The sequence below is a fragment of the Ixodes scapularis genome, unplaced genomic scaffold (genome assembly GCF_016920785.2).
Source record: "Ixodes scapularis isolate PalLabHiFi unplaced genomic scaffold, ASM1692078v2 PGA_scaffold44__24_contigs__length_19508400, whole genome shotgun sequence".
Taxonomy (NCBI): domain Eukaryota; kingdom Metazoa; phylum Arthropoda; class Arachnida; order Ixodida; family Ixodidae; genus Ixodes; species Ixodes scapularis.
Window position 1 is genome coordinate 12,646,420 of NW_024609873.1, and position 17,522 is coordinate 12,663,941.

Sequence of the window (17,522 nt, forward strand, 5' to 3'; positions counted from 1 at the left end):
GCAGCGTTGCCCACAGATGGTGCATTTTTTTTTTTTTTTTTTTTATCATTTTCAAAGAGCGAACTTACCTGAGGAAAAAGTAAAGAAAGAAAAAGGCCTGGTTCCTATGAAAACGCAGACAAACAATACGGCGCCGTTTCGCACGGGAGACAAGAGATGGCGCGAGCGTTTGCGACGCCAACTACCACCAACGATCGAGCGTACAGCGCCGAGAGCCGGCGTATTTAGCAGACGGCGTCTTTAGCAGACAAGAAACTGCAGTTCCTTGTTGTTACCGCGCCTGTTTTTGTTTCTGCGACTGTCGCCGCCTGCGGAACGTGCGCTCCCTTTAGTCGAAACGATCGTCTGCTACAGACACCGGTTCTCGGCGACGTATGCTCGTTCGTTGGCGCAGTTGGCATCGCGACCGCTTGCGCCATCTCTTGTCTTCCGTGCGAAACGGCGCCATGTTGGTTGAAGACCGGTGGCTTCGCTGCGTTTCCATAGGAGCTAAGCCTTTTTCTTTCTTTACTTTTTCCTCAGGTGATTTTGCTCTTTGCAAATTTGACAGAAAAAAGAAATGCACCATCTGTGGGCAACGCTGCACGAAGAGCCTGGCCGCGGCATGACACTGACTTCTGAGCAGGAAGTTCCAGATTATTCCGTCATGTTCAGTGACACATCCCGGGCTTCAGTCTTATGCCTGATTCACTTGGTGCGATTTTTCTTGCGATTTCGCAGCTGCAGCTTTGAGCAACGAAGCCTCCACCACGAATTTTTGCTGGACGAGTGCCGTCGCAATTGCGAAATCGCAAGCAAAATCGCCCCATGTGAATCAGGCTTTACGTCTAAACATAACTTTACCTCGTCGTTTTCCGCGCTTTTTTCTTGTTTGGTATTACCTTGGAATTGAAGCGACCCATGCTCGCTTTTTGGCGTAGTAGATGCGAACTTGCGCGAGCGTGCACGCCCAGAGGATACCAACAAAAAAGGGTTTCAAAATCGCTTCAAATTTACCAAGAAAATTTTCTTGAGAAAGTAGACACCTCCGCATTTCTTATACTCCATAAGGAAGTTCCAGAAAATCCTCCATCCTTCTCAGTTATGGTTTGTTGCAACGGGGCGAACATCTCGCGACTCCAGCTACGCCCAACCAACGGGAAGCAGGGAAAAAAAATATTTGAGGACGAGGGTGTTCTGAAGGAGAAAAGCTGAGTGCAGTGCATGGTTCGCGTAACTTTTGCGAATACATAAAGTCTTTGAACATGGTTAAAACTGCGCACAAATAGAAAGGAACAGGGAAGAGGGAAGAAAGAAGAGACAAGCGCATGGTTGATGTGACTTTAGGTTGATGGTGTGTGTCCTCCGCGTGCTCGGGTGCCCCCGTGCGAGTGTGTTCTCGGCTCGAGTTAATACCGAGGGCTGTTCTTTTGTCTTCCTTCAATACATCGAGTTGTGAGTTTGCGTCTAGTTGTGAGCAACCTGGCTACTCATTTACTGTATTCTTTGTCGCCGTAATCTAAAGCCCCCCTTCCCCACCCCCTTTTATCTAAAACCCTCTGCGGCCGATTGAAGGGAACAAGAAATAAAATGAAAATAAAATACTGCACTGCACTGAAGTCATTTAAGAAAAAAGGCCATTTTTGATCCCATATTGTTTACAATCTGTTAGTTCCAAGAGGTTAGAAGTTCAAGGAGGGGGCACGTCACAATATTGGTGAAGCCTAGTCATAAAAAGTTTAAACGCAAAGCAATTTGGGTTATGGGGATATTTATACAGCGTGTAGTTGGTCAGCCATTAAAGTTGCGACGAGTCTCCCAGCTGTAGATGAGCAATTTAGCCAGTGCGGTACAACCGCTAGCCTGCGGTCTTTAAAGGGGTATTCACACGAGGGAGAAATCCCGGGGATTTCTCCCCGACACGCGCGTATCACGAGATGAAAACGCGAGGCCTTTGCACATCGCAAAGCCTGACGTTTTCGTCGTGGGATGCGCGTGCCGGGGAGAAATCCCCGGGATTTCTCCCTCGTGTGAATACCCCTTAACGTGCACCACGCAGTAGTGATACACGACCGCACGCCGGTACGATGCTCATCCAGATCGAAACGGGCAGGGGTGGGGCTCGAACCCAGGATCGCTGGGTTCTGCAGCGCGAGCTTTCGCTCCACGCGCGTCGAGCTGGGTGTGCGCTTTAGCCCACTCGGCCACCGATCCCCAAAAGTTTAAACGATATTGTGCCCAGCGTGACCGCAGATCTCTCTGGCGATTGGTGCGCGTGACATGTCACTTGCGAGATGGGTGGTTGATTGTAGGAGGATTCCTTGCAGGCTTGGGCGCGCTCCGTCCGGTAGATTTTATCAGATCAAAAGCTAGACGAAGGCTTGCTACGGTCACGTGATGTGGTCATGTTGGGCTGATAAGTGAGAAGAGTAAGGAGGAAAATGAGAAAGAGGCAAGGCGCTAAGGGAGCGTGGCTTGTGCAGGCTACGCGGCTGACGTCATGCCCTCTCCTACCCTTCTATCCTCCATGGTTAGTTCACACATATACCAATTCCTATTACAAAACCGCCTATTCATCTCAGAGCAATAGAAAAACATGTGGACTCTTTTTTCTCGCGGACTACACTGTGTGGACCAATAAAAGCCCTATTTAGACTTCTTCCAAAACCGACGCGTCCCATCGCGGCGAAATACCACACAGTGCACTCTGAGAACTAGTTGGCCACTCAGTTTCGGTTTCGACTCAGCAGCTTCATCTCATGCTATCACGCCGCGACCGAACGCGCTGCTTGCGGATTCGATTATCTGACTTTTTACGAATGTACAATGCACTCATTCTCGAGCGATAGAAAACGAGGACCGGGCATTTTCCTTGGTTCCCGAAACACAGAATATTGTGCGTGCCTACGCATCTTTGAGCTCAATGTCAGTAATCCCGTCTAGTACCAGTGAACTACAACTGCAATTTCGTCCCCTTGAGCCCTACATGTATTTTGTTTGCCAAACGTTCGCTTCTTGTTACTTCATTGGGCAGAAAGCAAGCCGCATCCTCACAGGAGTATCAAAGTTGAGCCCAGCGTTGGCGCATGAACTTTTAAAGGGATACCTCAACGAAATCTGAAATATATCCGCCGTGTTCAAGAATAGGTTGAATATGATCCACAATATCCGTAAATGACAATCCCACGTTTGTATTTTGAGCCTGGTGGCTGTATTTTTTGTTATAAACGGCCCACTCTAGCAAGCGCTCGGAGAAGGCCCAGCTTAGAGCACGTGACATCCGACGCAATCGTGACGTAGGTCGTCTCGGGACGAGCAAAGCTACAGCGAAGCTGACGTCGAGGGGATGGCCTAGTCGTTCCGGCCACCGAAGCGGCTGCTTTTTTACGAATTTTGAGCGACGGGTTAATCTTTTATAATCTTGTAGGGGGACAATAGCTACTTCTGGAACACATAAAAGGGATTCTCGGGAAGAGGGGAGTTCCTCCTTTCCCTCGTCTCTCGTCGTGGCCGGAGGCGAGACACTCACCGCCACTAGTTGTCAAGGTTCCTAGACGGGCATTACAAACGAGGCGTTAGCGACATCCACCAGGTGCTCTTTGCTAATCGTTTAATTCGTTTTAAAATTTCTTTTCGCGACTTTTTTAACAAGATATTCGTGTGTTCGATGTGATACTGCTTCTTTGAACACATATAGACGCTTTACACACGCGCCAGGATACAGCCGCCATTGCTGACCTTTTCTTGTTTTACCGAGATACCGAGTTACTGAAATTGGTGTGGACGAGCCTCCAAAAAGGCCAATGCTGGGGAGAAAGACAGAATAAAATCTAGGATGGCAATGACCTAGCCTGCTATGGTAATAATGAAGTGAAGTAAACGTAATAAGGGGAAACAAAAACTGAAGGTCAGTTATGGCGGCGCCCATTCACCGCTGCTGCAAAGCGTCTATAGACCATAAAATAAGCACCGAAATTTTGTTGTAGTATCCTTTTAAGGAAACGCAATAAATTTGACCTCCCTACTGCACAAAAGTTACTATGATGTCTTTCTCGTGTCATCTCATATCTCACACTCAAATTTTATGCTGATACAAGATTAAGTTTTCGCAATCGCTGAGATCGGCTAGCTACGACGGAGGACTATAACAAGCGTCCCCTACTCCTCGCTAAGCCTTTTTGGAAGAGCTTTTACTGACGCCCAAGATCTGTGCCTGAACGGTGTGTCTGAATTTGTCTCGGCATACTCAGTCAGGAAGAAAGCAAACACATAACGAATATTATGGCCATTCGCAACCGTCAAATGCGCTTTGAATAATTTCGTCCGTTTGGCGCACCGCATAGGGGTTCATGCCCTTCCGAACGGTGCAACATTTTTCTCACAAGTGCTCAACTTTTGCTTTCTTAAAATGGTTTGTATGTGCGAATGTGCCTATATGATTGCGGGATAACTTTATGCGCATGCGCGATGTTGAATATTAGTGGATTGCAAACAGGTGGGGAGTTCACTTCGTGCAGTGCTTCGGGGCAGTACATATAAGAGATGAGAAGTGTGCTCAAATAGAGCTTTTCAATGGCGCCTCCGAGTTTTACCTCGCGTACTCAGGCGTATTAAGAAAAACAATAATTGCAAAAAGTTATATTTCGTCTATGGACGCACTAAACAAACAAACTTCTGATCAACAACACTAATATGTAAATGCGCGAGCTCGGTGTATGCATACTTATTGGTTGCTACAGCTTGTTGGTTCGTACACAAGCAAGATCCCCGACCTTCGCAGCGTCGAGATTGCCAGCACTGGCTCTTCTACATGCCTCGAAACGCTAACAGAAAGGCTAAAGTACAAAAAATACAAGAAGCATGCGTACAAGCTATACGTCTCGGGCTTGTGCTAAAGCTTCGAGGTTTGGCCATTTAGGTTAGTTTAGAGACCACAAATACCTCTAACCAGAAAACATGCGATAACGGTCGTTTACAGCCCACGCTTTGTGCATAATCTCTTGTCGACATGTCGATCGAAACCGAAACCATGCCACTCTCCTCCTTGGCCAACTAGTTCCCAGAGTGCAACGCGCGCCGTGTAGCACGCAGGGATTTATGGAAATAGTTAAATTCAGATTCCAAATGATTTTATTATAACTCGTTTCGAAGAGAGTCTGGTCGGTGCACATTTAGATTAAACTCCTCTTTTTCTCCACGGGCCAAGATCTCGCTTGCAAACTCGCCGACAAACGCCCTTCGTCGACCGCTTCACTCGGGAAAAAATTCTTCCGAAAAAGTGCGCGTCGCGACCTTTGAACACGCTTTTAACGAAAAAATAAGCTACGCACGATTGTGATTTCGAATTTTTTGGGATACTTAGAGCGTCTAAATTGAGTTGTCACCACAAAAGGAGGATCTCAGAATCGACTTCAGTGCAACGTAAGCAGGTTATTATTAGTGTAAAATAACCTGAAAAAATTATAAAATTGTATCACGGTTTCGGGGTAATATACGCCATGGTAAGATTACATGAACTAAGCGCCAGGCACATGACAGATGAAACGGGCGACGTGTGGCCACTGAAATATGTCATTTTATGGACGGCTATCTCGGAATCTTACTCCGACGCGTCAAAACAAAACCGAAAAAAAAAAAGAAAAACAGTACGAACATGAGTGATAATAATTTATTCAATAATATAACATATTACACTTAATTTCGTTAATTCACGTATATCGCTTTGTTTTTTATTTACTAAAAGCGCCTCTTTTATTCAAATATCCGCGGAGAAATGAAAGCTAGCTAATCCAATCCAATCCAATCCGATCCATTTCCATCTCTGCTGTCGCTGAACCGCTGCCCCGCTGTTTTTATCTTCTCTCGCGGCTTTCAATCCTTGAAGACAATCGGCGAGATGATCGAGACTAACGCTTACTCGCATATCACTGCCAATGACTGGTTGAGGCCCCTTAAAACTGATACGCATTCCCGATAATCCCATCTCTTCGTCTGCGCGCAGTGCATTTGATTCCGGCGAGTGACTAAACCGCAGCCTCGAGAGTGCTTCCATCTCAAATGCGACATGTCATCCGAGCTAGGCGACTTTATGTACGAAGCAGTCACACGTAGTGATGTCGAAAACGTCAAAGCTCTTCTTCGGGAAGGTACGTAGACGTGCGCCTTCGAACTGAGACGCACATACCGTATCTTCAATTCTTTGTCGCAAATCGGAACGAACGGTCAACTTGGTCGTCCACTCAGCTGTTTGAAAGATGCTTAGTGGCTTGTTGAAATTGGATGGCCTAACCTGGATTGAAAAAAACAAGGTTTTTTAAGTAATATGGTCAAACAATCCTGGCCTTAGTTGTTGGGGTGGGGAGACAGCAGTGGAGATGGTGCAGAAGCGTTTCGGGCCTGACAGGTCCTTAGTCGATCAGTCTGGCTAAAAACTTTATTCTGCTGCAGGTCTAGAAAAGGACAGACCAATCGCACAGAGCTCTCCACGATTGGTGGTTTGCTCCCCTCCACTCGCCTTCATTCCAGCGTTCGCTGTGCTTGAGTAAAAAGAGAAAGGGCCTTCGTGGGGGCGGAGCTTGACCTGCTGTTCTTAACCTGCAACCGACTATAGATAACATCGTTTTGAGTTCATTCTAGAGAGTTTAGGTTGCTCTAACTAAATCATTATTCTTTCTCGTTCCGATAGGCATTCGTGTCAACACGCTCGTCCAGTCCGGCTACACGTTGCTGGGCCAAGCCGTACAGATTGGCAACCTAGAAGTGTTGAAGGTCTTGCTGCACGCTGAGGATTTTTTCCCGGCCGACGACAGCGAGTACTCGGCTGGGCCTGAGGATCCTTACTCTTTGGACGACACCCTTGACGCGTTCCTTCGTCCCAATGATGCAGCTTGGAACCGCAGCAACGACGAGGTATGGTCTGTGCCGGGGATCCTCAAACTGGATTCCCAGGAACTCTGGTGTTCGCCCAGAGTACCGTCGAGGGTTCTCCGAGGCTTCACGCTCTCTTGGCCGTACCTTCCCCCAAAAGGAGATGTTCCTTCACTTCAAGCACTTTCAGGGGTGAAGCTCCTTACGGTCTAGCCTTGTCCGGTGTCCGTGCGTCTGTGCAAAAGAAAAAAATGTTTGCACAGTCGACAGGATTCGAACCTGTGCAGGGAGACCCCAATGGATTTCTAGTCCATCACCTTAAACACTCGGCCACGATTGCGGGACGAGCAGGGGGCTCTGAGATGTGGTAGTAACTCAAGAGCTGGGGATGTCATGGATGAAACGTTGCATGTAGCCGCTCGGCGTCCATACAGGAGAGGGCGCTGCGGTCAAATGCGCATATAATCGCGTTAAATTTTGCATGCATTGGCTCAACATTTATAGACGAGAGAGAGCGCTGCAGTCAAATGCTCAAATGCGTATATAACCACGTTTCATACCACACTTTCCATGCCAACGCAACCTGGAAATCAGCACTACCTTGGAGCAATAAAAAAAAGATCAGCACCATCAGCACTACCTATGAGCAAAATCAGTATCATCAGCACCACCAGAGCTTTGCCCCAATCAACATCATTCACCACGTGGAGGTGCGGTCATTTTTTTTATTGTAGAAGATCTGAGCCGCCTAGTGATGCACGGAGCACACATTATACTGGCAGACAACTTTCTGTGGCTATGCAGTCAAAGCTGTGGGTGCTTGTGCGCTTGCACATCTTGAGCCCAAAGCTGTGCACCCACACCCTTCACTTCTTCTGAAATGCCACAGAAAGTTGCCCGCGTGAAAATGTAGGACGTTCGCTATTGTTTACAAGGCTTGTAGTCTTCTGCATCGCTTCATGGCATCAGAGCCGAGGCCGGGAGCAATTCCTCGGCTGTCGGTCAAAGAAGATGGCCGGTCTTCGAGGTCAAAGAGTTTAAGACCCGTGAATCTTGTGCGTACAGCTCGCGTATAGTGTTGCCCCTCCCGTTTTTTGTTGTGTTCGATTCTTGATTTGATATGCGACCGTTGAGTGTTCAATTGATGCTGTAGAGAAAGTGATTGCTGACAGAAGGCAGAGGAAAGTTGAACCGCTCTGGGAGTAAGGCTGGAGCATTCTCTGACATAGGTCTGCGCTCTGCATAGCACATCCTAATGAGGGTATGTGTTTTTTTTGTAATGCTGTCAGAAATGAAACTTAAATTGGTTCATTTAAAGGAGCCATCAAATGATATTTCAGATCTAACTAAGTTGTGATTGGTGAATTAGTAAAAAAAATAATATTGAGAACCCGAGCCGACTTGCTTCAACTCATTAACAAAATGAGCAGTCACTCAAATCATGACATATTGAAGCCTGCGAGGTGTTTCAGTGCGTCCTCTTTTGGCTCGTGGGTTAAACGAGCTGACAAGTGTTCTTTTGCTATCTTGAGCGGCCAATGTTCATAGAAGTCAGGTCCCTGGGTTGGCTGTTCTTCAGCATGTGCTGGGCATCGAGTGGCATTGGGTTTCGGTCATTTCCTTACCCGTGCCATTTGTTCAAATATGCGCCCAAGAGTTGATTGTTACCTCGGAAAATAATAACGTGTGATAAAAAAAAACGCGCAAAAAGAAGAAGAAAAAAAAAGAAAAAGCAAAACCGCAGCATTTCGGGAGCACGTCCTTCGCCGGGCCATGGGAAACCTAATGCACGCAAAAGGGAGCATGTTAAAGTGCTCACTTTTACGTGCCGGTAGCACCCTACCCTTTTATTGTAGCCTAGCACAGGCACGCTGGTGACACAGTGCTCGAGCCACATTATATGGTAATTCACCCAGCACCTCATTTTCAAGATTTCTTGGGGAAAACCACAGTTTTTGCTCCCCAATCCTTGGCTAAATTTTTCGTGCCTTTCTGTAGTCACTGATAAAGTGAGAATGGTGAGGAGGAGCTTTGGTTGCCCTGCCTCCGGCGCAAGCCTCCTACCTTAAGTGATGCGTCTCGTGCCCCCCGGGCATGCGCACAGCGAAAGCTCGAAGGAAAGCACGGAGCATGTGCCCAGGCATTTGAAAGACACACCCGGTCTGCAGCGCATGTGTGTCTGTTCTTATTCTTTTTTGAGTGAATATAGGTACATGTAGTTAGTGAATTTGAATTCAGTATAGTTGCAGGATCCCTTTAAAGGGATGCTCGGCGAAATATTTCAGTGTCTGTAATAAGTGGCCCACAATATTTCCACGAGCCAGCAGCCGCTGGTGTGCACGAGCAAACGTAACGAAATTAATGTCGTAGTCCCCCATTCATGCTTAAGATGATAGTGAAATGTGTGGGCTCCAAGGAAGGAGGAGAATAACGACGAGGTTTTCATTTCCACAGTGGGGTCTGGTGTAAAAGGTAGGCGATCAATTGGTCTAATAAGCACCTAGCTTTCACTTGTGGAGATGAAAAGCCTGTCTTTATTTTCTTTTTGCCCGAAACCCATACATTATGATTTTACCGTCGTCTTAATTAAGCGTCAATTGAGGACTATGGTGTCACTTTCGTTGCATGTGCTTCCTCACATTGGTGGCTGCTGGCTCGTGCAAAGATTGTGCGCGGTTGAGCGCGGTGCAATGATTTTCGGACTTTGGCCAATTAACTGCAGGAATTAATCTGCATTGCCTATAGAAAGAAGAAAAGAAAACCGGGATTTCTTGTGCGTGCTAGTTTTTATTTAAAAAAAATGAAAAAAAAAAATGAAAGAGTTTCTCTCCACTTCCCAAGTTGTCATTCGAGTGACGCACTCTGGGGGATTGCCTGGTTTCCAATTGGGTTCTTTCTTCAAAGACCCCAGTCGCTTCCTCCGTGTCTGTCGACTTTTTGAGGATTAGCATTCTCGAAGGTTGTGGTGAGCAATCTTTGACGAGGCTGATGACGATTGTAGCAGCGTAGGGGGACACATTTTGTTGCCTTCTACGTATCCCCCAGAAACGCCACTGTAGTTCCCCTATCTGCCACACGCAGCCGCAGATCGGCAAATAATTAATTTTTTCCTTTGTGATTACGCGGCGGAATAGCAGTATTTCGGGGCAAAGTGACGCGTTTTTGGTCTCTTGTGCTTCTATAAACAAAATAAAAAAATACAAACTACAAATTCTTTTAACACTAAGGTCATTGCACTACCCCTTTTAGGGAGCCACTAATGGGGTTTTGAAAAATAATAGATCAATGACGTTGTTACCTTCACACTGCAAAGGTCTACTTCTATATACTGTCCTCTTCTTATACCTTTTCTCTTCAGATATTGTCTATTATGCGGCATTGTTCGACTTGAACTGGTATTCACGGAACCTACGATACAATGCCGTTAACTAGAGTAACTAGATGGCAGAGCCAAGGTGTAGCATTCCTTTTTCTTTCGCCACCAACTCCGCATTGGCGGTGCGGGGGTCATATGCTCGAAAATGATCCAAGGACAAGCAGACAACGACAACGCTCTCTACGTAGAGCACATGCTTTCGAGGGAGAGGGTTACCACTGGCACTCCGCCGTTGCAACGTGTCATTCTTGGATCAATAAGGGAAGACTGCTGCGCTGCTCTGCTGTGCAAGTGGTGCATATACAGTTACTATATGGCGAACTAGCAGTCATAAGAGTATGTTATTAGCTTATTTGTGCGACGGAGCCTTTCTCTAAGAAGAGGAATAAATGTCTTAGAGTGTCATGGGTGCTCGCTAATCCCTGGTGCCCGCGGAAAGCTGCCGGGAATCGGTGGCCAGACGACAAAACATCCACCGTCCCGTCAAAGTTTCTGGTCCTCCTTCTTTTGAAAAAGGATTATGGTCAGCAGCAATGAGCTGTGAAGTCCCCTTCTGATTCTTTTGTCTTTTTTTTCTGCCTTTTGTTGGATGAGTCTACGAAGATCACAAACACATTCACATAAAGAAAGACTCTGCCGGGTCAGCCACACGCGATTCCGTCATGCGAGGACTCGCTCAGATTTTGAGTTTCGTCTTTTCCTTCTCTTGACTTTGCCCTACCGCAGTCCTTCAAAATGGTACTCGGCTTTCCCCACAAAAAATATATTTGTTGCGCGAATACACTGTCGGAAATGGATTTGCATCAAGAAAACTTGCACCGCCTCAGCTAAACGCAACTCCGTCTTGAGAACGCCTGCTCATATTTTCTGAACGGCATCCTCCTCGCAACCTTTCCTTCTCACAGCTTTACAACAGACTCGGGTTTCTCCGGAGATTCCGTTGTTCGATTACATCATGAAGCCACTGTCACACTGCTAATACATCCTACAGAAGACTGTCTGCAGGCGTTTTGTCCGAGGCATGTTTCCTCCCCGTATGATGTCACTGTCACCATGGTCACATAAAAACTGCATGCAGACAAGTTCGAAGTATACATATGTATGAAGCAAACATGCTTTGAACATCCATGGGGCACGTCTGCAAATAACCCTGTCGTCATGTCCGTGGCGAACACTGCGTCTTTTGTACTGTGTACGAGCAGTGTGGCTTGTGAACATGGAAGACATCTTATTAGAGATGACTAAGGCCCACCTCTTGGACCGTCTTCAGGACGTTTCCCCCCGAAAGACGGGCCTCCAGGAGGACCCCCTGCCGTGCATCTACCTGCCACGCGACGCCTCGTCCCACCACCGGGACAACCCGCACCAGAGGGGGCTGGGGCTGTTCCAGTCCCTGTGGCGCCTCGCCCCGCTGCGTCGCAAGACGGACGTCAACCTGCCGGACTTCTACGACCGGATGCCCATCCACTACGCGGCCCAGCAAGGCAGGCCGGAGGTGCTCGACCTCCTCATCAAGGCCGGTGAGCTTGGACGTCTGTTTGAAGATCTCTCTGAGACTGTTTCTCAAACCGTGTTTTCCGAACTGTAGGTTGCACCCTCGAATGAGTCGCACTTCTGTATACTGAGCAGTTTTTGCAGAAAATTTGGTATACAAGTTGCACTTTTGTATAAGTCGCACCTCTTCGCGTGGTTCACGCCAGGCACGTAGCAATGGGGGGGGGGGGGGCCCTGTGGGGCCCGGCCCCCTCCCCCCCCTCCCCAAAATCTTCCATCTTGCTGGGGCCTCCTCTCCCGCTCCCCCTCGTACAGCATTTTGTCATGGGCGGGCCCCCCCTAAAACAAAATCCTGGCTACGTGCCTGGTTCACGCCATGAATTTTTTTCTTTTTACACGGATAGAGATCGCGAAATGGGAGCTTCGCACGATTGGCAACTTCCCACAAACTGTTTGACGCGCAACAACTTTGACATTTTGACTCGCAAGAAATGGCCATAGCACGGCGCTGTCTGGCGGGGGCAATCGAGTGTTCCCTAGCAAAAGGAAATAAAACATGCAGAGTGAGAAGGTAGTCAAATTTATTCAGATGTCCGTGCTGAATGAACGAAAGTTCAACGTGCCAGAAAGTTGTGAAACAAGCTTTCGACCACTAGGCCTAGCCTGAGCCAAGTCACAGAGACGATGCGAGCATCAACGTGCAGGCAGATAGGAAGTCTTGATACACACTCTTTTGGTACCGCTAAAAGATCAGCTAGCCGCAATCCCTTTTACATGTAGTGGCGCAGCTAGAGCATGGCATAAAAAAAGTGCTCATCTAATGGAAACTAAGAAAGACGCACGAGTAGATTTTCTGCAGTGTGTGTATACCAGCCCACTTACATTTCAGTGTTACTGGACTGAAGCAAAAGAATACGGAACTATGGCTGAATTAGGCAACGTCAATCACATGCTGTAAAAGATTTATTCTCACTGCCTTGCCTATCCAGATAGAGCTGCTTTAGGGAAGCGGCAAACTGGGGAAACTGTCAATTAACTCGCTTTCTGAGTCGGCTATGAAGAGTGTGGAAGAGTGCGTCGACAGCACTGCCTCCTGGAAGGTGCAACACACTTATGGCTATGTAGTTACGGTGCTTTATAAAAGGCGGCGCTGGTGCATAAAAAAATGGCGTTCGCAATGGTAAATTTTTTTTAGAAACCCACATATAGGTTGCATTGTTTTATTTATTTACAGAAAAAAACCTGCAGCGCCAAAAACTTCGGCATTATGGCAGGTACAGCCCATGGATTGATACGCTCAATAAAATAAACACAGAACGCTTAAATATACAACCTGGGCTGTCTATAGAGAAAATACATAAACATTGAACATAAACAACATTAAAAATCAAGACCATTTCCTGAGATAAATGGTTCCACGTCCTTACGAATAAAAAACGACTCTGGTAACAGTTTCCACTGAGCGATTGTGCGTGGAAGAAATGAAAACTTCTTATAATCTGTTCTAGAAGAAATTTCTCTTATTTTTCTGGTATGATCCACACGATTTGAAATGTAGTTAGGTAATTTTATGTCGTTGCTTTTATCAATACCAGTCATATCATAAAAAATTGCGAGCAAGAACCTCAATCGAAAATCTTTGCGCCTTCACAATAAAGTCTCCCAACCAAGTACATTTTTAGTCTCTGTTACACTCTTGTTACTATTATAACTTCCTGTTACAATTCTCGCCGCACGGTTTTTAAGTTTTTCTAACTTATCTGCAAGGTACTTCTGATGCGATCCCACAGAACACATGCGTATTCCAGTGTAGGTCTTACCAAACAGCAATAGGCAGTCTCTTTTAGTTTCTGTGGAGCACCGCGTAAATTTTGAATAAGAAAATTTAAAGTGCGTCTTGCTTTCTTAGCAGTTTCAGTGACATGAACATTAAAAGAAAGGGTGCTTGACAAAGTAATCCCCAAATATTTAACATCAGTGTTATTACTCAATTTAGGATCATCAATAACATAGCATGATGGACAGGGTTACGTTTCCTCCCAAAAGTGACTTGCATACATTTTTCCACATTTAAGCCCAACTCCCAAATCCTGCACCAATCCGATATTTTATCTAGGTCCGACTGCAAAAAAGCTGAATCACCAACACTGTCTACCCTGCTGTACAGAACGCAATTGTCCGCAAACAGACTTATGTGCGAGTTAATGTTCGATGATATGTCATTAATAAATACAAGAAATAAAAGGGGTCCCAGCACTGAACCCTGCGGCACGCCAGAAGTCACATCAACAAGATCTGAGCTTGCACCGTTTATGACAACACACTGCTTTCTCCCAGAAAGGTAATTTTCAATCCAACGGTATATGTTTTCATCAAGGCTAAGGGAGCTCAGTTTGTGTAGCAGCAAAGGGCGAGACACTTTATCGAAAGCCTCGCGTAAATCAAGAAAGATGGCGTGCGTTTCTCCTCCCCCCTCAGCAGTTGAGTTGAAACCAAGTCATGATAAAGTTCTACAAGATGTGTGGAACATGAGAGGCCCTTTCTAAAACCATGTTGAGTAGAAGAGAAATATCTATTTGTATTGAAATGCCTCACAACATTACTATAAACAATATGCTCTAAAATTTTGCAACATGTGCAGCTCAGTGATATGGGGCGATAATTCCCTACATTGTGTTTTGATCTGTGCTTATGGATTGGCGTAACACACGTCATCTTCCACTGACCTGGGGGTACACTTTGTTCTAGCGATTTAGAGAAAATAATCCTTAAGTAGCGAGACACAACAAACGAGCATAATTTTAAAACTCCCGGTGTCAAACCATCGGGACCTACGGCCTTTCTAATATCAAGCTCATCGAAGCACTTCTTTATCCCTTCTACACTCATGACGACCGGAGGCATTTGATTTACAATTTGTTCATTGAGGGAAGGGGGGGTAAGAATGAGTTCTGACGCTGGAGGCAAAAATAGACTGGAAGTATGTATTAAAACAGCTTGATTTTTTGTAACTTCCTTCAATTACTTCCCCAAGGTATAATATATTTGGAATTTCCATCTTCTCCTTACGCGTCTTTCTGAGGTATTCCCAAAATTCCTTGCTACTAAGTCGCATGCCATCGAAAAGTTTATGAAAATACTCACATTTTGCAGTGGTAATAGCTTCCTTATAGGTTACATTCAGTTTCTCTAGCTCTGCGGCTGCCGATATGCATGGGTGTAATTTATAATTTTTATAACCACGTCTGCACTTTTTTATCACCACCTTTACGGCAGCTCTCATCCAGGGCTTATCATTCATTGCTTTTGCACGTATTATTTTAACGGGAGCGTATTTTCCTATTAATTCCAGCAAACGAGTTTTGAAAAATTCCCATGTAGCTTCTTTACTGTTTTCTAGAGAGAAAAGCTCGAAATCTTCGAAAGATTCAGTCAGCCCTTTCTCTATAGCTTCAAAATTACCCTTATGATACATAAAGACTTTTCTGTGATTATCAGTATAAGACGCACCAAGAAAAATGTTTGAGAAAAAACTGTGAATTATACAACGGGACATTACATGTAAAGTCTGGATCACGGATTCTTGTTTTGAGTGTGAGCGACCCCATTGCAGCTACACATAACCACCTGCTACGAAAGACATCTCTCAGAAAGTCCCAAAACTTTCTCAGTCTGTGTATAACTAGACTGAAGTTTTTGCTGCGTATTTTTATATCAAACCTATTTTTACGTGCATTTGGTGCTTTTTTGCGCCGAACTAAGAGGAGGGCATGGCGTCTTTGTCGCCAGGCTGCAAGATCAACGTCTCGGACAGCGACAATGTGACCCCCCTCCAGCTGGCCGTCACGGGGGGTCACGAAGAGGTCACTCACATGCTGCTCAAGGCTGGAAGCAGGGTCAACTCGAAAAACAGGTGAGCAGCCTCCCGATTGGTTCCTGTGGGGCTGGAGACTCCCTGCCAAATTTCGATTCGTCTATGAATTCTTGGAAAAATGCCCCAGCTTCTGAAAAATGGCTTAATAGGCTGTTTGGGGTTGCTCAATCTCTGAGACAAAGTTTAGGTGGACTCAATGTGAGATGGAACGTAAATTAAACAAAAGCGGCGCATCTGTTATACGGGTGTTTATTTTTAAGCTTAACCTTTGTTTTAAAAAAGCCGGGAAAGCTGTACTAATGCGGTTTGTGTAGGCGAGTTATGCGGACAGAGGGACATGGTATGGGGGCTAATCGTAACGATCACTCGGCTAAAGAACTAAACTATTTTAATTAACGTTCTAATCGTTGAAAATAAACATATGGTTCTAGCTAGAAACTTTCTGAGCATCATCGAAAACCACCACATCGGTCAGTATTAGAAAGAGTTGGAGCACATGGGAAGCACGGTGGAGCGCTAAACTTACTACTGGGTGCAGCGGGAGCAAGGCCACCAATACGATCACGGGCGTGTTTTTTCATCTCTTTTATCATCAGTGTTTTCTCAGCCTTGCCATGCGCATGTTGCATTCCTGCCAACCCTCCCGAATTGTCCAGGAGCTTCCCGAACCTTGATCCCATCTCCCGATTGTACAAACGCTGCCTCAAATCTCTCAAAAAACAACCAGCAATAGTAGCTTTTTTTTTTTTTTTATGTTTTATTGCCATAATTGTTATCCACGTGTCAGTGCGAGTTCCTCGAGAGTAGGTTTAGGTTACTCCAGTCAGTTACCACGTGACAACTCGGTCAGAGCAGCAGCGTAAAACGAGGGTAGGTTTTCAAACGCCAAGGTACGAAACCTCTACTCTAGAGTAAGTTCAAGCGCATTTTCGCACACGGCTTATATGATTGTGGGTGCGCTATGCTTCAGTTGGCTTCGTTGGGTTGTCGAGACAAGGGCGGAACGTCGAACTTCTCTGTGTTTCCGCCAGGTTAGTTATTTAGTTGGATCATTGGAACGATTGATAGCGCTTTCAAAAGCCAAGAAGAAGTACTTGCATGTATTTCTCGGATCATACACGACTAAGTTTCCTTGCTTTGTCACTTTGCGGAAAGGTGACAGGTATGGTTCCTGTACCACGTGCGCCTGTGATGTGAGCGTTTTGCACAGCGGCAAGGCCGACATTAAGATACACATTGCTTCACAGAAGCATCAGAACTATGTTTGTGCTGCAGAAGGGCAAGGCACCATCGGCAGTTTCCTCCAAAAGAACTGCGAAGACGGTGTAATCCGCGCAGAGTGCCTCTTCACGAGATTTCTTGTCGAACACAACCTGCCACTAAGCGTGAGTGATTCCACGGGACCGTGTTTTCGCAAGATTTTCCCGAAGTATGGCGACGTGAAGCGCTATAGATGCGGACGTACCAAAGCACGTGTCGAAGAATTGGCTGCAGACTTTGAAAGCTCACTGCTGGAGTCGCTGAAACGCCGTGCTTTTGCAATCGCCCTGGACGGAAGCAACAACAGCAGTTCGCAAATGTATCCCCCCCGACGCTTGTCTTCACGACCCTACTTGGAAGAGTTTCTGACGATGCAACAACAACACTTCAAAATAAACTAGTGAGTCTCCACCCTTCCCTCTTTCCAATGTCAGTTGCAATAATTCCCAAATTTCTAAAACAAATTTTTTTTTTTTTTTTGCACGGCGGTTTTTTGAATTTTTATGTTGGTAGGTTGGCAGGTATGGTGTTGCAAGGGTGGTAACTTTAGCGCACTACTGCGCTTCCCGCACGCTCAGTCTTTCAAAAATTTACCGATTTAGTGCTTTTCCATGATTCCCAGCAAGTTTCTAATTGGAAACACGTCTATTTCACTAATTAGAAGGTCAATTT

At 46.0% G+C, this 17,522-nt stretch overlaps 1 protein-coding gene across 1 annotated transcript in view; it reads left to right on the forward strand.

Annotated features, from left to right (window-relative positions):
- Positions 1-5,935: 5,935 nt before the first annotated feature.
- The window catches only part of LOC8032295 (ankyrin-3), a 54,720-nt gene continuing 43,133 nt past the window's right edge, over positions 5,936-17,522 (forward strand). Inside the window, exons 1-4 of the mRNA XM_040217115.3 lie at positions 5,936-6,125; positions 6,665-6,888; positions 11,493-11,742; positions 15,506-15,629. Coding sequence (XP_040073049.1) covers positions 6,044-6,125; positions 6,665-6,888; positions 11,493-11,742; positions 15,506-15,629 — 680 coding nt within the window. The 5' untranslated portion in view covers positions 5,936-6,043. The remainder of the gene's footprint in view (positions 6,126-6,664; positions 6,889-11,492; positions 11,743-15,505; positions 15,630-17,522) is intronic.